The sequence below is a fragment of the Hippopotamus amphibius genome, chromosome 5 (genome assembly GCF_030028045.1).
Source record: "Hippopotamus amphibius kiboko isolate mHipAmp2 chromosome 5, mHipAmp2.hap2, whole genome shotgun sequence".
Classification (NCBI taxonomy): Eukaryota; Metazoa; Chordata; class Mammalia; order Artiodactyla; family Hippopotamidae; genus Hippopotamus; species Hippopotamus amphibius.
In genome coordinates, this window is record NC_080190.1 from 18,580,148 (window position 1) to 18,606,792 (window position 26,645).

At 45.0% G+C, this 26,645-nt stretch overlaps 1 protein-coding gene across 32 annotated transcripts in view; it reads right to left on the reverse strand.

Annotated features, from left to right (window-relative positions):
- The window catches only part of TCF7L2 (transcription factor 7 like 2), a 192,658-nt gene that overhangs the window by 93,498 nt on the left and 72,515 nt on the right, over positions 1-26,645 (reverse strand). For all 32 annotated transcript variants that reach the window (XM_057734564.1, XM_057734567.1, XM_057734568.1 and 29 more), the window contains one exon: positions 24,130-24,231. In XM_057734564.1, coding sequence (XP_057590547.1) covers positions 24,130-24,231 — 102 coding nt within the window. The remainder of the gene's footprint in view (positions 1-24,129; positions 24,232-26,645) is intronic.

Genomic DNA, 26,645 nt, shown 5'->3' on the forward strand with positions numbered 1-26,645 from the left:
GGTCTCAAGAGAAGCCAGCCAGGAGAGGGAGGACGGGGAGGCAGAGGTAGCAGATTCAATTCAACAGCTTCAGGTAGCAGAATCAAAATGCTGTCTGTCACACCCGATGTCGTTTCCTTCGGCTCTTGGAGCCCACACTCCTTCTTGGGTCCACCAAGGGTCCACCTAGGGTCCAATCTCCTCCGCGCTCTCCCTCGCTCCCTCTAGCCAGAGAAGGGCCATATCACAGGCCGTCTCAGTCCCTTTACCAATACAGACAGCTCTGTAAAATGTCTTTGCTTCATTGTTTAAGAAACTGGGAGGAAACAAGGAGTATGTTTTTGGCCCAGCATAAAAGCAGCCTAAGAGTTTGCTTTGGGGCCCTGAAGCCAATGACTGTCAAAGGGGAAGTTTATTAGTAAATACAAGCATCAGCCTATTATCAGAGAGCGTTTCTCTTTAAGGTCAAATTTATACCTCCAAATATTAGCTCCCTAAGGACAAAAGACAAGTAGACGATGCGGGGGCGGGGGGATGGGGGGTTGTTTCATGAGCTAAGAGCTATTTCTTGAAGTTGAGCTATTTCTTAGAGCTAGGCTTAGGAAGGCTCTCCCCAGAGAGATGGCAGGAAGTGTGTGACTTCATAACAGAAACACTGTCCTAACTGTGAACACTGTGGTCAAGAAGGGGAGAGAGGGAAGGAACGCGAAGTTCCCAGGTTCAGAGTTCATTCAGTGCATTTTCTTCCCTAATGTAAAATGAGAAAAATGAGAAATTTTATGCAGTTCCCCCAAATTATTCATGGTATATGTATGTCTACACACACACACACTCGTCCTCCCTCCCCCACCTCTGTTGTTAATATTTAAGGAAAAGCATCACACCCAATTTATTAGTCAGCCTTTGGTAGTAAAGAGCTCAAAATGAAACCCTCATTTATTAATTAAGACCCCAGAGTGTCCTTCGGGCCCTAGACCCCAGGGGATTGTAACAGACCACAAAGCCTTGACCTCCTGTCTTGCTTCAACCCCTTTCCCAGCTTATACAACCTAGTTACTATTAAAATATCTAATGGCCCCTTAATTGGGTTGATGTTTTACCTACATGGAGTAAATTAAATAATCTGGTCTACAAAGACCAAACTTCACTATTATCTGTTATCCCCTCACTTGCCACAAAGCCCTCCTCCCCAAAGGGGAGGGAAACAGAAAAAAAACAAAAAAACAAACAAACAAAAAACGCTAGGGCCATAAAAGAACCACACAAGAAACACACAAGAAAGAAATGTCACCAAAGGCAGTAAAAGAAACCCCTAACATCAGGCAATTGTTAACTTATATTCTGACCAGGTCATACCAAGGCTTTTAAGGAAATGTGATTGGTCCACTTTCTCGCGGCTTCCCATGGATGTATTTTGTGGGCACACGGAAACAGAGACGTTAAGAACTAACCGGGCACTAAGGAGCTTCCAGTCTTGGTGCAAGGCAGCCAGTTTCAAGATGGCGCAGCAAGAGTGAGTGGAGGTTGGGCAGAGAATGTGGGGCTTTGAGGACAGCCTCTGGAAGGTGCCTCGGGAGTTCAGCCACGGAGGAGGATGGCTGAGGCCTTGTCAGCTTCACAGAATCCATTTCTTCCACAGGAATAACATTTCCACTGAACAGTACGACCGAGCTCTTTCAGTCATGGTGTAAGTTTAACCTTTCACTCTCCATGCCCTCCCCCAAGCCCAGCAGAAGTTTTGTAAGAGGAGTCTCCTATCCTTTGTTAATAACAAAACAAACAGATGTAGAAAGACGATATTTGCCCCTTTCCTCCTATTTCTTCATGTCAGGCTTCCAAAGCTCTCTTCCAAAGTCACCAGAGATTCTTTTAGAAATATCTTCTAACTCTCGTGCAGGAGGAGACTGAAAATATGGAGACTCTTAAGAGGGCAGATAGTGCCGACTTTTAACTCTTAACCTGCTAGTGTGTCCGCCAGGTGACAAAGTGGGAATTCCCTTTGTTGGGAAGAAGATCAGAATGTAGACTGTACAGTTCCAGGGGAGAATCAATAACTGTCAGAGGGGGAAAAAAGGAGAAAAGGCAGGCACTTAATTCACTGTCCTTTCATCTCAATGGAAGAGCAAATTTCCCAGGTGACATCACCTTTTCTTTCCTACAAAGCCTTGTCCAGAGAAGACCACAGGAAACCCTTATGGTTCGGATATTTCAAATAAGTGTCTGCAATGATTATTATAAACATGCTTATGAATACCCAGACATTAGGGGAAACAAGACTGAAGCTTTACAAGTCATTGGAGAGGTTGCGTCCATCTGTTAAATTGAGGAAATATGTCCAAAAAGCAGTAGTTTATCCCAGTCAGCATCTGAGGTGAAGACATGGGGCCTCCGTACACACTCCGTCCAGGAGGCACAGGTTGCCAACATCCCTGTGCTTTTTGTGAAATGACCAAGAAACACAACACCTCTGCCCACCCTCCGCCAGCAACCGGGGGACATGCCAGCCAGTAACCCCCAAAGTCACTGGACTGCCTCCTGAAAGAAGTTTAAACTTCTTGAGAACTTAACTTACCCAGAAGGGAGGGGGTGTCCTTAGATCCCTGAATAACAGACAAAGGGGAAGGAGGGTAAATATACACACAAAGCTTGACAATGGATTGCCAGCACCTCCTGAACCTGTGACATCATCAGAGAGTGTACTTGACTACCACCCTTAAGACCTCAGGGCTCCCAAATGAACAGAGTGAGATCTCGCCTAGACATGAACTTCGATGCGGCTCAATGCGGCCAGGGCTCCCCATGGCAGCTACAAACTCCTCTCCACACGGCAGCCGGCCATCCCACAGCGCCCCTCGCTCAAACCAGGGCAGCAAAGCCCACCTGTTCTCAGTGGTGCCCTCGCCTTGGGAAGGCACCCTCTGTCCAGCACCCTCTCCCCTAGGTATTTTGGGCACATCACAATCACGTGGTGTACCAATTTATGCTTCCGCATCTAGAAACACAGTCTTCTGGGAAAAACAGGCTCTTTTCGGTGTGGCTGGGGAGTTTTGCCACAGCGTGTAATTTTGGCTAAGGAAGTGATTTCCTGTCTGACAGGAAGCGGGAGCCAGAGCTGACTTTAGCTGCTACAAACCTCTGGCTTAAAAGTTAAAAAGGAGAGAAAGGCAACCACTTCCACTTATCAGGGAGTCAGAATCCGAGTCTTCCAAGAACGTGAACTTCTCCCTTGACCCCTATTTATTAAAACAAGTTTATCTAACAAACAACCCCAGTGCATTCTGTCCCGAAAAAGTAAGCTTGGTCTTTGCTTTTGTAACAACACAGTCCTTGTAAAGCTTCTAAGGACATAATTACCAGTTGAGTTTTGAACTTTGCCCAGATAAAGGCTGATATACCAGGCTTTGCTGTTTGTTTCTCTAATCAACCTAATTCCAGTGTGAATAGAAATCTGGAATTTTTTTGTACCCAGTTCTCTCTCTAAGATATAGTTACTTTTCCCCCTTTCTTTATCATTAGGTGTATTTTTATGGGTAGTAGAATATGTTTTCTTTTACAAAATTCCAATCACTTGATTTTTATTCTATTGAGGCATTTTTAAGAGGAACAAACACTAATAGGATACTAGCTGAAAGCTGAAATTCAAATTGTTATCAGAAATCCCGCTTCCTTCTCTAACCCCACTGTCCTATCCACTGTGGGCGGATAACTTACAGGGCAGCTATCTTTAAAAACTGACAATATGCAAGCCTAACATTCAAATTTAAAAGGGAACGCCCTATTCTCCCTTCTCTCTCTCTCTCTCTCTCTCTCTCTCTCTCTCTCTCTCTCACACACACACAGAGCTATATCCAGGAATACGGACTTGAATGGCAGATGATAAGAAGGAAACAAGCCACACTTTTCCTAACAGTTACCGACATGTTTAATAGTTTCTAAATAAAAATGCGATTTTCTCTTTTTTTTTTCTTCCTTCTCCAAGCAATTTCCCAGCCAGGCTTGGGCAGTAAACAGTTAATATTCCACTCTCCCCTGCTGCCTTGAAAACCAAGGAAACAATTGAGACATTGTCCAGTGAACAAGACTCCCAGGGACTGACATTTTTGTTTATGTCCCAGTTCTCAGCCTGTCAATTTCCACTAGGCTGCCTGACCCGCACCAATACAGTCCGCTGTGAGCTGAAAGGGCTCCGCTTCATTTATTTTATTAAAGCTTCGGTGTCTGTTTTTGATTCAAACTCCAAACCTCCCCACCCCCGCCTTCTCCCCAGAAAGTTGCCTCCTCACTCAGAGGCTGTGTTGCAATTCCTTCTTGGGACAGGTTGCCAAGAAAAGTAACAAAATATTTTTGAATACCAATGTTTGCATGGTTTTGCCAAAAAGGGTGGGGGTGGGGGGTGGGGATGAACCTGAACACGTCGCCCGCACAGCCTTGAAAGCCTCGTGTTTTCACGGAGTCTTGAAAATATTCCGTTGAAACGTGTCCATAGGAGTGGATACCTACGGTGACCTAACATCCAAACTCTGGTGCTTGGAAAACATTTAAAACTCCACAGATACGTCTGAAAAACCCAAACTTCAGGTTCAAAAACAAAAAGGGTACATCAATATTTTCCTCCCAACCGACACCACTGCCTAACTGTATGAATTCCAGCCCCAAAGCTCCCTCCCTATCCCACTTCCCCAGTCCTTTACACCCTCCGAAGACCACCCCAACACTACCCTGTCTGGGCGTGGGGGGCTGCACAAGTGTTACTCTGGGGCCCCACTCCTGACACTTTATCTCCATGAAAAGCACACACAGCAGCGACCATTTCCTGTTTGCAGAGTGGGTATGAACCAAATCACACCCCGTGCAGCAGCTACGGAATTCAACAGCATATGGCATTGTGTAAGGATTTACTATGGAATAAAGGCAGCAAAGCTCTCCCGCTGCTTCATATCAAATCCTGTCACTCTGTGACTGGAGGTCTCTCTCTTTCCCACTGGCCCAAGCCCATCTCTCTCCATTAAGGTACCACACACACACACACACACACACACACACACACACACACAGAGTCCCAGACCCAAAACCTGGAACTTTTACAAGGAACAGGATACTTGAGAACTTGAGAGCCACAGGGAGCCAACCTCCATCAGCCCTCCTAGATTGCTCCCGTTAGAGACGTGGTCCCCTCTTTCCAAAGGATCAGGCTGGGGCTGCCAGCTGTCCCAGAGTGAAGTCCATGGCGAAGTCCATATGGCCCTCGATTCTCAGGCACCCCACCCAAACTCGGTGTATAAAGCCACATTTTCCAACTAACCCTCTATACTGTTCTTTTCCTTCTCACCCTCTCCAAAAACAGCGTTTGGCTACCTTCCCATTGCCAGTCTTTGTTTAGAATTGGGGATTCCCCACCCCCTTTTCATCTCTGCTCTAAAGGGCTTCTTCAGACCCTTTCAAAGCCTCCTCAGCCTCCCCAAGCTCGGGTCATCAGACACTGAAAGAAACGGTGATACTTTTATGGCATATTTGAACGTAACAGGCCATTCTCTCCAGTTTCCTAAAAGGAAGCCCTGTTGGGCAGTGGCAGGTTATTACTGAGCCAAGGTTGAAAGGCAGAATCCCTAAGGGCCAAAGGTAAGATTGTAACATTTATAGCCCCCACCTTCTTTCCCCCCCTTTAAGGCCCTAATGAACTAGCACAGGCACCGCATTAACTCCTTCCTGCCAGAAGCTTCTCTTCGCCCTGCTGGGTGAGCACCACGGCTCTGGAACCTCCCACCGTTCAGATTTCAGCTGGGGCACTGTCTTCTCGGGGAGCCCTCCCTGACCACCCCGTCTCAAACAGCCCCCAGCCCATGGTCCTTCTCCGTCCCCCGTCCTGCTTTATCTTCTCTGTGGATCCCACCACGATCTTAAGTGACCTTGCTCGTTCTCAGCTGGAAGGCGAGCACCGGGAATTAGTCTGGACAGCGACCACACTAACACTGCAAAGGTCGGAATTTCTAACTGTGAAGAAGCCACTTTCTCTCTGGGCTTCAGTTTCTTCATCTGTAAAATGGGTATATGATGATGATGATGATGGTGGTGGTGATACCTCTGTACTCTCCAAATGGTTTGTTAAGGATCAAAGTAATACGTGGAGAACCTGGCACATAATATAAATGATCAAAATATTGTTTTATTATATTAGTATTATGAATTCATCTTTTTCATATCGCTTATTTACTGGTTTGGGTCTTTCTGCCCTCCCATCCATCCCACCCACAGAAGAGAAGCTCCATGAGAGCAAGAATATTTCCTTGCCCACTGATGTATTCCTAGCCTGTCTCCTTAAATATCTGTTGGAGGGTGAGAGAGAGAGAAAGAAAAAGGCTGGGGGGGGTGGGGGGGGGTGTGGGGGGGGGAGGTAAAAGTCTGGTTTTTCAATTTGGGCATCAGTAATCACTCTAATTATTATTTCCTACTCACAGTAACTTTCCTCAACTGATATAAAGGAGCAAAGACAAAAAAGATCTTCGTGGGTTAGGAGGTCTCTGGTCTTCAGACATATTTAGACTGAATAACATTTCCATCCTGGCCTCCTTGCTTCCTCCCACTTCCTGGAAGAGGAAGAGTCAGGACGATGTTTGGAAGGGCCTGCTCTGCAGTGCCCGACACAGGGACCAGGTCCTGGGGAACAGCCCTCAACCAGGCATCCTCCCCTGGCCTGCCCATCTGAAGTGACGACGCTTTTCCAAGTGGTAAATGAATCATGTCAGACCAAAAGCCATTTTAAAAGTACACTTTGTAAAAAAGCCGTGCTACAGCACATTTCATTTATTAATTATGCTATGGATTAGGGATCAAAGTGGTAGAAATCTCAGTGTACTCGAAATAAATGGCTTTTGTGGTTACCTAAATCCTCGGAGTCCCCTGGAATGTAATTCCTTAGGCAAAAACAGCTTCCCAGACTCCTTGCCTTCACCCCTCCACCAATAATACAGAGGAGGGCGATTACTCAGCAACAGACCTGCACCATGCAACGATGTGGGTTTTTAACAGTTTAGTTCTATGAAACGCTTCCTTTTGAACTGCCCTCCTAGTGATGGGTTTTCAGTTTCTATTATCAAATCTCAAATCCTTCCCCTTCCTCTTCCTTCCTATCTTCCACCCTCACCCCCTCTTTCTTTCCAATTAGATTCAAACTGAAAATAACCTATAAAGAGGTTGGAACTCAAACAAATTCCAAGTAACTTTCAAGAAGGCAGTGAGGTGTAGTATTAAGCACACAAGCTTTGTGGTCAGAAAGATCTGGATTTGAATGTTGGCTCTGCCTCTTTGCCTCTTACCTCATAAATTTACCTTCTCTAAGCTTGGGGTTTTTATCTTTAAATGGGGATAAAATCACCCACTTCAAGAAGGACTGTTGGGAAGATGGATGAGGTAAAATAAAGAAAGCTCCTGTCCAGAGCTGGGCACCAGGACCTCATCTATGTATGACCAAGAGTTATTTATTATCCTCACACTTCCTTATTTTCCAGATACGGGTCAAGTACACAGTTTCTGCATCCTGTTCCAAGTGAGTTGTTTTAATCATATTTAAATTCTAGTTTAAAAAAAAAAAAGATCCTCTGGCTTAGATTCCTACCAAAGAAAAGTAATCTCCTTAGATGTAGCTATTAGATAGCAGACATCCAATCAAACCCTCAATTCCTACAGCAACTGCTTGCAGATCTGGAGTTACTCAGAGTGGGTACAAAATGAAAGCCACAGAGGAAAAGGGTGACAAATTTGAGTGCATTTAAAATTTAAAACTTCATTATTTAAAAACCCATCTAAACAAAGTTTTAAAACATCACATTCCTTCCCTGGTGGCGCAGTGGTTAAGAATCTACCTGCCAATGCAGGGGACACAGGTTCAATCCCTGGTCCAGGAAGATCCCACATGCCATGGAGCAACTAAGCCCATGCGAGACAACTACTGAGCCTGCACTCTAGAGCCTGTGAGCCACAACTACTAAGCCCATGCACCACAACTACTGAACCCCGCATGCTAGAGCCTGTGCTCCTCAACAAGGTAAGCCACTGCATTGAGAAACCTGCGCACCACAATGAAGAGTAGCCTCTACTTGCCACATCTTGAGAAAGCCCGCATACAGCATGAAGCAGCCAGAAATAAACAAATAAATAAATAAATAAAATCACAGACTGGGAGGAAGTACAGTCATCCCTCAGTATGTGTGGGGCACTCGTTCCAGGAACACCCCCCCACCCCCGCCCCCAGCACATACGGATGCTCAAATCCCTTACGTGAAATGGTGTAGCATTTGTATATTACCTATACACATCCTCCTTATACTTTAAATCATCTCTAGATTATTTATAACACCTAATACAAAATAGATGCTATGTAAATAGTTGCTGGCACCAGCAAATTTGTTCTGCTTTTTGGAACTTTCTGGATTCCCCCCCCTCAAATATTTTCAGTCTATGGTTGGTTGATTCACAGATGCAGAACCCACAGATATGAAGGGCTGACTATATTTCCAACACATAATCAAGTCTCCAGCTTATATAAAGAGCTCCTATAAATCAATAAGGAAAAACTGTCTGATTCTTTAAAATGAGCAGAGGATTAAATCAGGCAAGCCACAGAGCAGACAATAAACAAATGACAAGATGGTCAACCTCAGGAGTCAAAGAAATGCAAATTAAAACATAAGATGTTTCTGCAAGCTAATCAGATTGGCAAAAATTTTAAGTCTGACAAGTGTTGGTGAGATGTGGAGAAAGAGTTTATACTTTATACTGGTGATGCAAATACTAACTGATTCAATCATTCCTGAGAGTATGATGATTAATATCTTGTGAACTCTGACTGAACACCAGCATCCTGTGTCCCACCAATGATTCTATACAGTATGAACCTCAGAGAAACACTCATACACGTGCCAACACACACATACCCAAGAATGGTTACTACAGCATAATTCGTAATCTCAAAAACTTGTAAGCAATCCAAATAACTATCGACACGGAAATGGGCAAACAGTGGTATGGCCACACAAAGGAATAGTACCTAGCAGTTAAAATGGGTGAATTATATTTAAATGTACAACAAGGGTAAAATTCATACACAATGCTGGATAAGAGAATCAAGAATATTATGGAGAATATTATGAAATATGAAACCACTTACCTAATATTTAAAAACCATTAACATTAATTGTAATACATTTTAATCCAAATATATAGGTGTACAAAAGTGTAAAAACCTGGACTGGGAAGACATCAAGTTATAACAGTAATAGTTATGTATCTGGAGGGAAGATCATGGACTAGGGAGGGGAGCACAGGTTTGGTTTGGTTCTTTTAAACACAAGGGAGAAGATTAATAATTGTTACCGTAGGTGGCAGGTGCGTGGCTATACTTGTTATATTATCCTTTTACACCATGAAAGAGTATGCCTGGCACTAAATGGTTGATAACCTGAGAAAAACACTCACAAAAGCCTTCCATCCAATGTACTTTCCAAAAAGATTTGTATTGATCACTCACCCTCAAGTGTGCAGACACACAACCACACCACATGAAGGGAGGTATAAGTTAAATGAATGGAAGGCTCATCTTGATGCAACCCTCCTTTTCTTGGTTCCTTTCTTTTGCCATGAGTTCATACCTTGTCCTCCTCAAAACCCACAAAGCCTCGTTTCCTCAACTGGAATAAACAGCATCTCAAAGGCACAACACATGCCTCTGTGTTTCTGGAAGCAGCCTGGCCAGCACCAGCCTGGTTTGTGTCCCTGGTTGTGTACTCGCTCCCTACAGCAGCAACATGAACACCTACACGTGAGAGCCCCAGTGCTGGAGTCAGACTCCCCGCGCTCAAATTCCAGCTGGCCACTCACCACCTGTGTGACCTTGGGCAGATCATCCCGCCCCCTCCCTGCAGAGTCTCAGCGAAGTCGCTAACTCACAGGGTGTGTGACGGTTCAACATGACAATCATGCAAATTACTTAGAGCAGGAAATTAGCAACATTTGTAAATTACTGGAACTAGCAAGTGCTCAGTAAACCTCCATCATTATCTTGATCTTAAATTCATGCATCCCTTTCTTTATCATCACAATGAGAGCTTTAGACCAAGAGAACTCCCAAGTCATCAGCACGCCAATCCAGGATCAACTGTGAGATTAAAACAAAATCTCACAAAAATCAGGAAAAAAATCAAGAATAGGAGAGCAAGCACAGAGAGGGCAAGGCTCTATAACGCGCAATCCTGTCATAAGTCAGGCCCCAGGACAGCGCTTTACAAAAAGTTCCCCAAGCCCCTTCCCTTGGCTCCGACCTCTGGTATCGCACCCCTGCACCTAACAGGATCCCCACCAATTCCCACCCTTGGCTCCAGATCCAACAGATCCCACGATGCCAACTGAAAACTTGGGAGGAAATTCACACAGGCATCCAGACACTTGGCCAAACCCACCCCTGCTGGCCTGTGGATGTGGCGCTGGCCACTGCTGGAACCCCAGCCCACTTCCCTGCGCCAATGGCCCACCCTCCCTCTCCCTGACACACACCCTTCTCTGCCCACTCACTTATTCCACACAGATGTCCAAACACGCACCAGCTCAGCATATGTCCTGACTGCCTCTCAATGGCTTATATTTTTCAAATCATGTTCTAAAGCCCAACCACGGGATTGTTGGCATGAGAACTGTGCTTGCGACTCACATCAGGCCTGGACTCATAGAGCAAAGACTAAATCCGGATGAAAGTCATCACAGGTATGCACCCAAAACAAACTAAATAAACAAGGAGTTGGTTTGTTTTAAAAAAAAAAAAAAAAGCCTCCCTTCTAAAATAAAAGTTTAGATAGCATTAAGGTTATCACCCTCTTTAGACACTTGATTTTTTAATCATACAACTTTTAATGGTAGGGTGGCAGGAAAGAAGAAGTGTGGACTTCACCCCTGAAGTCCATTTTTTAGTAACTGTCAGAAATCTGTGTATACTGCCAACATGCACAGGTGTGATGCACAAAAAGTGGACTGAATCTGTACGTCACACGTGGTCCACGTCACGTCCTGCAAGACCCACTGGTCCTGGAGGGCAAGGAGAGCCCCTGGCTGTGGGAGGAACCAAGTAAAATGAATCAGGACGGTGGAGCCACAGCCCAACTCCAGACCTGAGGTTCACTTTCCTACGTACATTCTCATTCCTGCTCCAGACGAAAGAAAAATGTTGCTCTTTCCCATCGCTTCATTTGGAAGAAGTTTTTAAATGGTGAGTCATAAGAATGTCCATCGTAATGGATATTTGAGCGCGCCCTGATAGACCCAGTAGAGGGCTCAGTTTCTGACACTTTCCCCTCAAAGTGAACTGCCTAAAGCAGAAATAACATTTGTGACACCTCTACCATCCCTAACTCCATCCTCCTTCACCCCGATATTAATGTCAGTGCCTCCTTTCCCTTGGAGCTGGGACATATAAGGCCTCAGAATCTCTCTCAACACAATGCTCCAAACACACACTCCCCAGCCTCAGTCTAGGTACAAACACTGCACTCTGCTCACAGTCCTTGGAATAACAGGTTTTTTGGTCTTTTGGAGCTGCAGGATCCTTTCCTGGTTCACGTGTGTTTTATAGGAAAGCGGACAGAACCCTCATCAAACAGTAAAGTTGTAACAATCAATAAATCAAGCAGAAATAAACACCTGTATGCTCAGTTGGCCAATGATTATCCATGATAAGAAAGCAGTGCTTCTAAAATAATATGAGTAAGTGTTAATATGTAAAGGAGACCACTGGCATCTCCTCATTTATGCGGGTTAAGATCATACTTTTCAACAAAAAGGGCCGTGCTTAGTACTATTCTTTAACTAGCTGCTCCTTTATTATCCCAAAGAACAAAAATAAGAGCACTTTGGGGCAAAGATGACAATGTTAAGTCGGAGCCAGAAGAGAAAACTCTGCGAAACTAAAAATATGAAAACAGGAATTTCATGAAAATGCCTCAAAGTTCATTTTCAAAATTCCCCATGACCACAGGAGCAAACCATGGAAACTGCTTTTCTTCACACAAGCCTCTCTCTAGAAACTTTTTGTAGGAGCAAACTGTGTATGGTACGTCTCCTCAGATTAGCGCACATCAACCCGTTCTTAAAGAAGGCGAGTAAGTTTCCTTCACACGCGTCCCTATTTACACAGTAGCAGAAGCATCAGTTCACGCTCCAGCATGTTTGAAAAAATTGAAAACACAAAACATTTTTTATAAGCCTAAGGCTTGGAAAACTGTATTGGCTAAAACTGTATTGGCTAGAACTCCTTTGGTCGTTAAGTGACAGAAAACCATCTCAGACTAGTTGGCTTCCTAAGTTGGAAGACTGGACTAGTTGGACAGTCCAGGACTGGAGCGAGCTAACAGAATTAAATGGTATCATATAGACACTCCTCCCACACATCTCACTCTTCTGCAAATGAGCCCCCTCCGTTCAGTGTGTGTGTGTGTGAGAGAGAGAGTGTGAGTGTGTGTGTGTGTGTGTGTGGGTAGGTAGCTGCAAAGAGACACAGAGTTAGATCCTCTCTGCCTAGTGAAGTCTCCTTAGTATCTTTGCTTAAATCACATGCCTGCCCCTTGCCCAATCACATGTCTACCTGGACCAACCAGAATAGGGAAAAGGTAGTTCTCTATACTTAGGTGGAAAAGAGGATGCTGTCAGCAGCAGAAAAACAAATAAACAAACAAATCCACAAAACTGGTGTAGAGATACATGTGGACTCTGCTCCACTGCTAACATTTGGTTTTCTTACACTGGCAGGTTGGCACATAGATGTTATTCTTGATTCATGAAAACAACTCAATAATTTAAGAGGAAAGCATAATAAAGACTATGCCATTTAAGCACTTTGTGGAAATGGAATGGGAAGGGGTTTGAGAAAGAATGGAGGAAAGATATTTGGCTGTATTTTAAACATGCAAATGGTTTCTCCTGGTCAAACATACTTATTCCATCTTTGACAATCTCCTCTTGCCTTGGTCGGTACAATTTTGGCTTCAGACAGTCCTTCATTGGTGAGCTCTGGCGGAAGGGGGCTAGCTACCTCTTCCCAAAAAACTATTTTCTCCTGAGTTTCCACTGCATCATCCCAAAGGTTTACCCAGGAGCCCCTCCTCTCAGCCATGCTCCCCTTTCTGTTACTGAGAAACATTTCATTTAGATTTTATATTCTCCCTCCGCCGAGCAAGGCTGGCTTCTCCTTTGAGTTTGAAAGGGCTGGGGAAAAACACTTCTCTCAGAATCTTACGTGCATCCTTGAGTTGGGTCTAACTTCAGGAGCATCAGAAAGGGGAAGAGTCAGAGGTTGGGTCCAAAGACAGGTCTCGATAATGCGGACTCCACACCCCCTTGGTCTCTGGGGGCCACAGGGACAGTTCAGTCCCAAGGCTTGTGGTGTGGGCCTTCTTTCCTTCTTCAGCCTTTTTAAACACTTGCTACTTTCTTCACCCCAGCTCCTGGGCAACACAGACCATGTTCTTGGGAGAGAAGCAGGCAGCCTGCACCCTCCAGCAAGAAGAACCAGAGGCCTTTGCCCCCCTGCACTTTGGCACATGGCGACCCCATCTCATTTAAGCCCACCAAGTCGTCTCACAGATGCACTCAATCACTGCCCGGATCCTGCACTCACTGTGCAGGCTCTGGCTGGAGAACAGATTGCAACAGGCCTGCCAGTTCCCCACAAGCTTCTCACTGCAGACAGGCTACGGCTGCACAGACTGCACACTTGCAGAGATGGGCAGAGCGCGGATGCGGTACCGAGGGGGGTGCCCAGACATCAGCCACATCCTGCTGCCCTAGCAAAGGACGGACGCATGGGGGCTCACTGCCCCCCACCCTCTCTCCTCCAGCCAACACCACACTCAAAGTGTGGCCTGTCCTGGGCCCAGCTGACCTGTATGTCACCTTCAGGGGACAGATGCCAAGTACCTCTTCATAGCTGCTCTGGGTCTCTTTCGAAAGACAAAGCCTATCCTCCAGATTTTCAGTAGAAGTATGTGACACGATCTATTTAAGGACTTAAAAGGTCCTATCAAATATGGAAATGATGTGTAGGGACCAAGGAAGGAAGGTGGGAAATGACAAAAGTGGGAAGTGGGGAGACGGGGGTGAGCGCTCTGGCGACACCCCAGCGAGAGGTGCCGGCAGCCTGGACTTCAGGGGTGACGGAGGAGGCGGTGAAAACCGGGCGAAGCCACCGCTGTTCTGAAGGCAGAGCTGATGTGCCATGTGGATGGATCACGAGCCCACAAGACAGGCCGGTGGGCTGACTGTGGGGTGTGACAGGAGAAGATGAGTCAGAGATGAACGCCAAGACTTGGGGCCCACGCAGAGGGTGAACGGTCACGATCTTGCCTGGGACCGTGAACACCGGGAGGAACAGGCTGGGTGGTGGAGGGGAGGCGGAAATAATAACTTTGATTCTGAATCAGCTAATTTTCCCACGTCTATCTGGCATCCAAATGGAGGTTGAATCAGACACTCAGGGGAGAGCACAGGCTGGAGAAAGGGTCTGGATGACTGTCTGAATATGGCTGCTTCTGCCCATGGGATCCTGAGCAACTCCGCTCACTCACGGGATTTTCACATCCTGATGTGCAACGTGGACGTGACAACACACTTTCCCGTCTAGACCCCTCTAGGGGTCCTCCCTCCCTAGTTCCCAAGTACACTCCAAGGGACAATTCTGAAATCCAGGTGTTAAGTTATATTAATGGATTAAAAGAGATGAAAATCTGACCTGCAGGCCATTAACAAGCCCATCAGAAGATCACGTCACATACCCTACATGATTGAAAATACCCATTTCCCATAATAAATCATCGAGTCTTAGATGTCCCAGTTGGGTACTCTCTTAAAAAATTCAGGCATCCTGTAACAGGATTCCTAAGCAACAGTCAGCTTAAACAAGATTGGAAAGAGACAAAAACCCTCCAAGTCCAAACTTCTGAAGCTTCGGTGTGAACCACATTTACGTAAATGCCACTGGGGCGATGACACAAGTTCTGCTGTGAGCGGGAACGCGCAAGGGTGGATTGTCAAGTTAGAAAGTAGACATGTGGACAAGCTCTTGTGCTAAAACAAGGACAATTTTGAACTCTCTGCAGTAACAATGAAGCCACACTCGTTCCAGACCAAATCAACTCCTGCCTCGCAACAGAAATTAGTTTTGTACTTAATTATCACAGTAAGAGAGGAGAAAGCCACCTGCAAAGAAATAAAACCATGGGGGCTCCTTGACTTCAAGAAACTTACAATCTGGTTGGAGAAGCAAGCCCCATACCCAGAGTGAATCAGCCAGGCAAGAAAGGACAAGCAGGACAGGATCGGTGCCAAATGAACACTTTTGTTTTATTTACTGGAAAGATAAACACAGGCAAATCCATGAGTTGAGCTCGAAGTACATCCATGTTAATTTAAAACAGGCTCCCACGCTGTGTAAACAAAGCAGGTACTGAAACTAAAACAACTTTCTAGAATTTGCTCTGATCTTGTCCCTGAAGATGCCAAGAAGAATTCTCTAGTCGAACAGGCTTTAGGGACTCCTCCTACAGTTTCCAAGCACCCAGGGGAGTCAAGAGCCTGCCGTGAAGAAACGGACCCTGCACAACCCAGAGCTTCCCTAAACCTGCTTCAGGAGAGAACCCTATTCCTAGTAACCTTAACACTCGGTGACACAAACGTCAGGAAACACTAGCCCAGAGCTGCCAAAGACTTTTTCACCCGAGCACAAGTCGCAGCATTTGGAAATGGTCGAAATTGATTTGAGGCTGCCAGCCTTCCCCACACTCCCTGCGGACTGACCTTACACACACCAACAAATGGCATTTTTGAAAATTAGGTATGTTTTCCCAGAAACACGATCCAGGATCATATTCTTAACAAGCTCATACACAGCATCAGATAAATAATATCTTTGCCCAAGAATAAGCTTTATTAAGAGATACTAAAACGTAAAAAACTCTATGATCCTTTGGAGTTATAAAAGTATACTCCGAGACCTCTAAAAATAGCCCTAAATGTGCTGCATATGTTCAGGGGGGCTAATAAAGTGTATCTAAACAGCTATGCTGTATCTAAAATGCACAGGTGTCATTCTGTACAACCACGATAACATCAGCTGACTTTAAAACCTACTAACCATATAAGAAGCACTCATTTTTTGTTTGCCTGTTTTGAAGGTGACAGGCCTTAGGGAGGCTGGCTTGCATTGGGCTGGCTGGGTCTCTTTCCTGTGGCAACTTGGAGTAACGGCACATCCCTCCAGGGAAGCCTGAATTTTTCCTTTTGTTTAATGCCCCAGAGACAACAAAATCATCCTGATCATGGTAAGCCTAGCTCTCACCCAGTGCCGGTAGTTATAAAAGTTGAGACCTATCAGCAAGAAATTTGTGGCTATGCACCAACAAATGTTTTACAATTTTTTTCTCTTTTACCTTTCTTCCTAGGCATCTGTCCTAAGAAACTAATACAGGGTGGGGGCGGGGGTAGGGAGGGGGCACACAAAGATGTTCATCACAGGATTGTTTAGAGTAGCTGAAACAAAGGCGATATCCTAAAGCCCCAACAACAGGGCACTGATTAAGTAAACTGGGGTATAATCACAATAGGGGCTATTATGTGGTCATTAAACAATCCTTAAGAATTTTAATGACACGGAGACGTGCTTATTCACGCCAGCAATTTTCATTTTAAATAAATACAAGGTTGAAAACTCTGAGCACTACCAGGAGCTCAAGAATGTTCAAAACAAATATAAATATTAATACACTCGGAGGGAAAAGGCTACGATTCGTAAGAGCGAACGATTCATAACATAATCTCTGAGCGGCAAGATTAGGGGCTATTTTCCAAAGTGTCTACAATGAACATAAAGTTCATGAATGAGGAAAGCTACACTTAACAATCAATGTCACTTACTTTAGAGGTAGGATTTTTCGATCAACGAGCAATTCCCATCCTTAAATAGTTTAAGATCAGTCACCGAAGATGTGAGTCACAGTGGAGGATAATCTTGAAGAGAAAACTTGGTGATGAGAGAAGGATGTACAAGAGCTACCTTCTTGTTCCCAAGATGGGTAAGTGGGAGAAGCCTGAGCAGATCTCAACAGCAACACAGAAATCAAGTCTGAGCCTTTCAAGGAGAGAGATTTCAGTGCAATACGAAGACAGAACTGTAAGAGCCCATGTTCTACCAAAGGAAATGGTCTGCATCAGGAGATAGGACACATGCCCCATCTCTGTGTTCAAAAACAGTGTGGCCAACAGAGGACTTCTGAGCAGTGATTAAACAACAGAAGGGACAGCGCTGAGTGACACGGCATGTGATTTGAAGGTTGTGAAACTTTCTGTGCTTCTAATCTGAAGAGGATACAACTGGGCTTACACAATCCTTCTTGGTAGAGTATTTCCATCGCCATGGTGGTCAGCTGCCGCACCATGAACCCAAACCTCAGAACTTCAGAACTCCTCGCCGTGGAACATTTTCTGGAAGGAGACAGGAAGCTTAGACTTTTAACCATAGACTGTTATGGGCCATCTTAGGGTTTAACTCCACTCTCTCCCTTTAAAGCACACCTGCTCCGATCTACCACTCCTTCCCCCAAAACTTGGTTGCCTAGTTCTCAATATTAGATCTTCACAGCTCTCCTTATAAAAATACTGATATTTGTGCAGGGCTCACAGACTTGCTCTACATCCTTAGACAAAACATACACCTTTAATCGTGGTTCTGTCTGTGAAATGGGAAAGTTCTGACTCAGCCTCTGCTAGGAAACACATCCTAAGTATTCCAGAAAGTCTGGCTGAGTCACAGATAAATGGATTTAAAAAAACAAAACAAAACAAAAAAACAAGAGGAACGTGTACATGCAGTGGAGGGAGTGGAGACAGTGCACGGGGAAAGGCTTTCAGGAAGTCGGCACAGTTCACACCCTCACGTCACCCGAGGTTCACCTGCTCCAGGAGCATCCACCCTCCCTTCCCACAATGTGTCAGTGAATCCTCTGCAGTAACCATACCCAGAAACCGAATCCCTACCCAACCTCACATCCCACTAACCAGTGAAGCTAGCGGGTCCTCCTTGTGCAAGCCCACCCTGTCCAGCTGTGGCTGGGGGCTCCACCTGGTGCCCCCCGGCAACACTCTGCACATGGCACTGTGCCCCATTTACCTGTCTCTTCCTCATCCACCTCTGGGGTCAGTGGGGTTAAGAGAATGATCTGGGGCTAGGATGCCTTGTTTCACATCCTGACTCCCACAGCTGGGCAAATACTTCACCTCCCTGTACAGAGTTCTTCCTCTGTAAAGTGGGGATAATAAAATCTCTGAAAAGAAACTAGAACAATGCCTCGCATGAAGGAAATGCCCCAGCCTTATTTGTTATTATTGTGATTATCATTAATCACCGACTCCACTTTCTCTCTGCATCTAGAATATTTTTTCCCACGCGGTAAGCGATCACTCAATATTTGCAAGATCAATGAATGTGAGTCAGTGATTGAATCAATGGTGAACACAAAACCAAGAGAAAGACCAATTCGAGCTACTTATCTAAATTTTGGAGAAGGAAAGGGAGAATTCTCCACCCTTCCATAAATACATTCTGAATAAATGGAAATCTAAATTTAATAATCAACGTTACTCTTAAGTTTGGACTGTTAATTAAGTTTGGATTTTTCCCATTTCATATTGCCACACTGCTTTGTGGGGTCAGGAAACCTAGTATCTTAATCTCTCTAAAAAGACGACTCAGGGGAAAACCCTGGCAGCCCACTGGTTAAGACTTGGCACTTTCACTGCCGTGGCCTGGGTTCAATCCCTAGTCAGGGGAACTGAGATCCCGCAAGCCGTGCAGTGTGGCCAAAAAACAAACAAACAAAAAGACAACTCATTCAACTGTACTTAGATTAAAATAAGAGAGAGACAGAAATTTAAAAAATTGAAATTAAAAAATTAAATTAAAGACAACTCTTCTACCCCAAACCTCCCCTCCCCAATAGTCCCTGTTAAGCGAATGGCATCTCCATCCACCCACCTTTGACCCACCTCTCACCCTCACTGACAACATCGAATCCATCAGCAAGTTCTACTGATGGTCCCTCCAAATCTGTTCACTTCACCTTCCCCACTGCCGGCAGCTTAGCACAAGCCAAAACCCACAATGATTTCCCACAGTGGTTAGGATCAAACGCCAAATCCTCACCATATCCTACCCAGGCCACTGTCCCGTGCTCCTGTGACCTGCAGCCATCGTAGCTGGCTTTCTGTTTCTGTCATAGCCACGCTCTCTTTTCTTTAGGACCTTCACACGTTTTTCCTTCTGCCTGGAATGTTCTCCCACCTCCCATCCCTCTTCTGCAGTACCTTCACCTGGTCAACTCCAAATGATCCTTCGAATCTCATTTTAAATGCCATTTCCTCAGGGGATGGCCCCGGCCCGTAATCCTCACCAACTTCTCAGCGGACATCCCATCTCCCTGATGATACACCTCATGGGCCCAGTACCCCTCAGGGCACCTGGCATAGAGCCTCCCACACAGCCAGGGGCTACGATGGTTTTGCTGGACCTCAGCATCTAGGACAGAGCTTCCTACCACATACCAACTGCCACCAAGTATCTGGCAGAGCAGGACAGAATGCAACCCAAGTCAAATAACACACCAAAACATCTACATATACTTAATAACCGAGAGGATGCTCTCACAGTAATTTTTGTTATTAACTGCAAGTCAATCCCCCTGCAGCCTGTCCCCAAACTCTTCAGAAACAACAGTGAAAGATTCAGCATGGCCTCTGAGCTTGAAAACTCTCAACTCAAACAGCAGACACCCTGTCTGAAGTCCTACCATCGGGCTATGTTTCATGAGAGCTTTCCCGCTTTCTTTCAGCATTTAAGCAATAACAACAACAACAAAAAAGAGTACACACTCCAGCCTGGCGGGCTTTGCTCCTCGGGATTCAGACGGCTTTCGCATCCCACACCTGCATGCTCATTACACAACACAACACACAAGACCCAGAACCGCTAGAAATCCACCCCAAGGTAAAACTCCACATTGACTTCAAAAGGAAACCCGCAAGACACAATGGGAGGAACTTTTGAAGCCTTTTGCCATTTTGTAAGATACACGCTATACCAAAATACCACCATTTTTGGTACAGAATCTTTTTTTGCTGGGTACAAAGGAAGTTAAATGAAAGTCTTTGTGTAGCAAAGACACCAGGGCTGGTGTCCAGGGAGAGGCTCCTATACGGGCCCTGGAGGTGGGTCGGCCGAGACGCAGAGGCCACCACTTAGCACAGCCCAGCTGTCTGGCACTCATTTTGGGGGGGGGGGTTTAAGGGCAAAGAATTTGAAATATAAATTTAAAAACGCCACCGAGAGAGAAATATGAGCGCATTCTATGAATTAGAATATGAACTGGGGAGGCTGAGGAGAAGAGACAGGATTCTGGCACTTGTGACTTAAGGAAATCCGTGAATTTCTGGGGGAACTGGGGGAAAAGGAATAGCCAAGAAGAGGGAGAGAGAGACAGATCTGCTGTATGAACTGCTATTTTCTGGCTAGCCCAAAAATAAATTTTTAAAATCATCATCCTTGGGGAATAATTTCTACTCTCTTTTGAGCACAAATTAGGAGCCACCAGATTATAATAAAGAAGATGCTATGTCATTACAGGAACTAAACTTTGTGGGGCTTGCTTCATAATATAAATATTATTCGATCAACTGAGCTCCACTTGTTAAGAATATTTATTCTATACATCCATTCTTTTTTACAATGTGGTAACCCACATACCACATGAGAAAAAAAAGTCCAATCAGATTAAAATATGCCCCAAAAAATGCTTTAAATTCCCATCTGAAAATTCTAACCCCCACGGCTACCAGGGAAAGTTATTTTCTTAGCAACCTGTGATAGCTATAGTCTCGAGAATGATTACTAACAAACACTGAACACTTCTCTAGTTTCAAAATAAAACATTAGAAATAATTATGAAACAGCCTGGCCCAGAAATTACAATAAATCCAAATTTCGGAGAAATTAGGAAGCAATCCTCAGACAATTATTTTGAAACAGGTCTGATGAAACATTGCAACGTTTTATTCAAAAGAATGAAAAACAAAAAAGTGAGGAAGAACCCAGTGTCTGGAGAAAAGTTAGCCATTCATCAGAGAGTCTGAAGCACAATCAGAGTCTTTTGGCCAGTGCTGAGCTATACAAAGACTCGAATGATACATCAGCCACAATCCAGAATGCTCCCCGTGTAAACAGACACGCTGTACCTGCCAAGCTGGCTTGGGTCAGCACATTGCCCTATGCCCCGTGAAAAGGTCATCATAAATTTATACTCCCAAGGTATACAACTCCTTAATCCCCCCAAAACTACACGTGACCCGTAAGTCAACCACCTCCAGAATTTCTTCCCCTCTACTTTCCCATTCTCCCCCTACTAACTCCTCTCCCACCCGCACACCCCCTCCCCACCCCCGGTGTCAGGTGAAGACTGCAGAAACGTACAATTACAGAGCTGACTCGTATAACCAAAGACACCACTCAGTTGCCACAAGCATTAAGTATTTCCCGAATTTGGTTTCCTTTCTGTCCAAGTTCGTGGCTTTCCTTTTCTCTTTAGCTCCCAGAGTCCACCCTCCACTACCACCAACCCATAACCTCTACGCAGTGCCCCTCCTCAGGTACCCAGGAGCAGAGCAGAAAGCACAGGAGATCGCATTCCAGCTGCGGCTCCTCTGGACAAGGGTCTCCACTGGAACAGCGGCGTGGGCTCCACAGTGGTGGTTGTGGTCAACATGCAGAGGAAAGGGAACCAAGTCCCTTCACTGCGCCCCTTGCCAAAGTCCACACTGGCGCTGGAAAGATGTCTTATCCACTCCCTGCTTGTTCATTTACACACGTGAAAACAAAGTGCTTGGGGCCTAAGTTGTGGCAACGGCTCTTATGGGATCTGGGGGTCGGAGGGGATGGGGGTGGGTGGACGGAGAGAGGGGAATCACCTCTCTCTCTCCGAATGGACAGACCCCACTCCTGCACAGGGGGTAACGCTCACCACTGCACCTGGAGGTGGCTCACCTCCAGGCCACACCCACAAGGGGCTGCAGCCACTCTGAACCACTTCTAAGAATCGCCTCTTCTTTCCAGACTCAAGAGAGGAAGAGCCTCCAAGAGATTTTAAAGACAGTGTCCCTTCCCTGTAGGGAAGGGAAGGGAGGGGAGGGGAGGGGAGGGGAGGGGAGGGGAGGGGAGGGGAGGGGAGGGGAGGGGAGGGGAGGGGAGGAAAAGGAAAGGAAAGGAAAAGGAAAAGGAAAGGAAAGGAAAGGCAAACAAAAAACAAACACACACGTGGGCGAGCCCTGCCCAGCATTTCCAAAAGCAGAAAAATAAATTTCAAATCTAGACCCCCACTGGGACACTTAGGGAGGCAGGAAAAGTGAAACAGACTAGCTTCCTCCTTGTCCCCTCAAGGACTTATAAAACAATCTCTGTATTGTTAAAATATTTTTTTTTACATGGCATTCATTTTTCTGGGAGGAACCTGCATGAGAACCTCAAGTCAACAACTTCTTTACACCTATGACACTGTCCCTGACCACGAGCCAATTTAGAGTAAGCAAAACAGAACCAGCCTCGGAAAGTTACTTTCGACTCCCTTAGGAGGGAACAGTCCACTAGGCCCTGAAAAGAGGGCAGAGAGCTGGGCCCAGTTCCCGCTCTGGCCGCTCACTCAGCGTGTGACATTGGGCAATGCACTTAAGCATCTCTGGACCCGTTTCCTTGTCTGAGAGCAGGTAGGGCCTAGCTGATCTAAGGTTACTTCCAGCCCTGAAATCTCAGCACTATAAGAGCATGTGTGACTATGAGCATTGTGGGGTTGGAGGAAGGAAGAAGCTCCTGGGCAATGTCAACCTTTTTTCTACGTGCCCCATTTATAATATAAGAAATCATAAGAACTTTTCACAAACGATGATTCAAGGAAGGGGTTTTACAGAAATAAATCATTTTGTGATATATACACACACATACATACATATTTAATATTCACATAACAGAAGCAAAATTCATTAAATAATATATACTCAATTATAGCAAGCTACAAAATAAGGAGGCAGTTAGCCTGAAATTTGACACAATGTATCTTAAGATTTTTCTACTTAAGAAAATTATTTTGCCACTTTTCAAAATTAAAAGTAACACAGAGGCAAAATATATTAATGGATAACATTTTGTGATACTTAAATAAAAAATACATGAATTGTTTCATGCTTTGCATAATTCTACCTGTCATGGATTCGTTATGAAAATGTCTTCCATTAATTATTTCAAAAGTGTGAAGTCCAGCTCATGATATAAATATATAGAAGAGAATATTTTAAGATGGCTGAGCTACCTTCTCAAGAGGTTAATTTATAAATTCCACTTTCAGAGCCTACAAAACCCTAAGAAAGTGCATTAAAAATATATGTAGACAGACACTTTATGTTCTAGTCTCTCAGTAGTACAAACGTTTTCTGTATTAAACCCACACGCTTTTAAAGCCATGGATGTACAGATTAACTTTAATTTAAGCCTTTCCAAGTTCATTTGTACTCTACGTTTACAATCAATCAGCCCAGATGAAACTTTTCTGTTAGTCTAGATTGTTCCTTGCCAATAATTAGGATAAATCGGTGAGTGTGGTGGGGGGCATAAGATTAGAAAGTCTCAAATCCAGGGTTTTCCTTTTGAGTTTCTTAATTCTCTGCTCTGCAACTCACCTCCCCTAAATGACTTTTTCAGGAAAGATTTGGGGTATTATTTTTTTTTAATTGCTTTAATACCACTTCCGGTCTTCCCCACACCATGGTGATTATGCCCTATTAACTGGAACCCACAAAGCTAGATCCTAAGCCAATACTAGGAGAAAAGGGTGGTGGGAACACACCAATCCTTAAGGTCGTCCAACAGCAGAAAACAAGTACCTTCTAGACATAAATCATATCCAAAAATATGCCCCAAAAAAACTATGTTTAAAGAAAGAAAAACTGATAAACAAGGCCTGTTATCAACAAAAGAGCATTTTATCTCCCCAAAATAAAAGAAGCAGATGCCTCTGCAAGGTCACTTACGACGATGTGTGCCGGTGATGGAGAGCGGGCATCCTTGAGGGCTTGTCTGCTCTGGAGGGTCCCCGCCTGGACATCAAGCAGTGGCCATTTCATCTGAAGATACTGGAGGGAACAAACAAGATGAACATGGAAATTGAACAGAGAAAAGAAATGCAAAACAGTTGCCCCAAGAGATAACTCTTGGGGTACATGACACATGGATCAGAAAGTGCAAAACTTAAAAGCGTGCAAATAATGACACCAAAAAACTTGAAAGCATGCAAATCACAGCAACATCAATGACAACAGAAAAATCAGGCAACACCGACAGGTTCTTCCTCAGAGTTCATGTTCAACAGGTACATGCATAGAACATCAATTTATTAGCAATTAGCTTGGTCTTTGCATTCAAACCACAGGGTGGCCTCAGATAAAATGATGTCATTAATACTACCTCATTTGGAAGGAGCAGAGGCAAGTGAGGAGAGGGAAGAAGAGACAGGACACATCTCTTCCAAGGGAAGAAAGCAAACGGAATCTCAAGCTGGAGGCATCCTGGGAGACCATCAGTTCTAAATCTGCTCTTTCAATGACCTTCATTTCGAAAATGCCATCAGCCTTCACTTTCAAGAAAGCTGAGTATATACGTGCAGCTGTCCTTCACTAGAAGCTACCGGAGTAAGGTGAGGATGGAATCCCTCATCCAACCCCAAAGCTTATAACAAAAATACTTCTTCGTTAACAGATGCACAGACAGGGCGCGATGCAATTTCCATACTCATCTCAAAACGCCAAAGAAATTCTTAAATAACACACAGGTCTACCACAGAGAGAAAAATAAAGGTATACGCCAAATGGGTCCTTCTCTACCCTTCTCTGCAGTAGAAAATGAACACCTGGCACAAGAGCAAGAGAGCTACTTCTGTTCAAAGTGATACCTCAGCCTTCAGAGAACAATCAATTGATCCAGCTCCTCATGCAGGTCGTGGAAACTGAGCCGACAACCCATCTAGTCACAGAGGTATTCAGCACATGCATAAAAACAACTCCCAGGCATCTGACTTTTGTTGGTGACATTACACCAGTTTCGCTTCACAACCCAAAAAAATTAGAAACGACGCTAAGATTTCAACAAGGACGTCAACACCAGCCTTTGTACCTCCAAAGGCCAACTGATGAAGGCGCCAGCTGATGAAGGCGCCATCTTGATCTTTCCAGAGGCTAGTTTTATTACTAATTCTATAGAAAATTTTACTTGAGGAACACAGATTAAAGCTGGCCTTGTGCACAGTCTTCTTGCGAAACATCTTGGAAAGACAAAGATGTGTTCCTTCAGAGAGCCTAGGCACAGGTGAGGGGGCCAAGACAGAATGTGGTGAAGTCAAGACAGAGACTCAGGGAATGTGGCCAGGGAATGCCTGGAGAGAAGGTGACATTTACAAGAAAAGAGACTGAGGAAGGCTGCACAGAGTAGGTCTCATCAAGTCAGAAGGATTCGGACAGAAAGAAAAAGGACGGCAAAGGGCAGTCCAGAAAGAAAGATGGGTGTGCTCCACTCCCACATGAGATGAAGAGCCAAAACCACCCACCAGCTTTTCCACGGGTTCCTCAAAGACACAACTGTGCTGGCAAATTAAAGCCAAACTCGGTGATACCTAAAGCCGTTGATACCTAACCCACGAGCTACCTGCCAAACTGCACAGTCGTCTTCCCAGCCTAGATCTAGACGTACCTGCCAAACTGCACAGTCGTCTTCCCAGCCTAGATCTAGACGGGATTGGAGCGACTTCTGCCACTTCAGAACTTTTACCTAGAAGCCTCCTGTGGTGAGGAAACCTGGTTACCAGTTTTGGTAACTCGCCACAAGACCTTCCAGTTTCTCATCTATAACTGAAGGAGTTGTCCTAGCTGTGATGCGGTGGGTACGGGGCTGCCCAGAGCACCAAGGGACTTCTAGGATTCTGGGCCCCCAGACAGGAAATGTCAGCAGGCACCCCCGAGTGACCCTTTTAATCAAACCATTTCCAAATATTTGTCCAGAAGCAACATCATCCCAAATTAAGAGCCACTGAAGTAAATGTTTCCATGGTCTCCTTCAGCCCTATAACCGGAGCCAGCGGGCTATGGGAATCTATTCTGCACTGTCTCACCCTTACTTCTTCCCATTCTCACTTGCCACATAAATATATGGGCCTCATTGGTCAAAAACCACTCAACAGAGTCATTTCCTTGAGGCCAACCAGCATGGACACTCGCCAATGCTCACCTCTTCCTCACAGAAAAACCTGTGCAGAAAAGTGCCAAGCCGAGTCACCACAACCTGCACCTCCCTCTGCCCCTGCTGGTGAGGATTACATTCATGGACAAGTTTTCGTCTTTGGCCATCTGCAAAACCGATTTGATTGCATCCAAATACCAGCTCCCAAGAATGAGGAAATTTAGGCTTTGTTGAGGGTGACAGGTCTGCCCTGAGGACCCCACCCAAGAATGATCATACCCACCATGCAATATTAATGTGGAGACTTATAATTCTTACT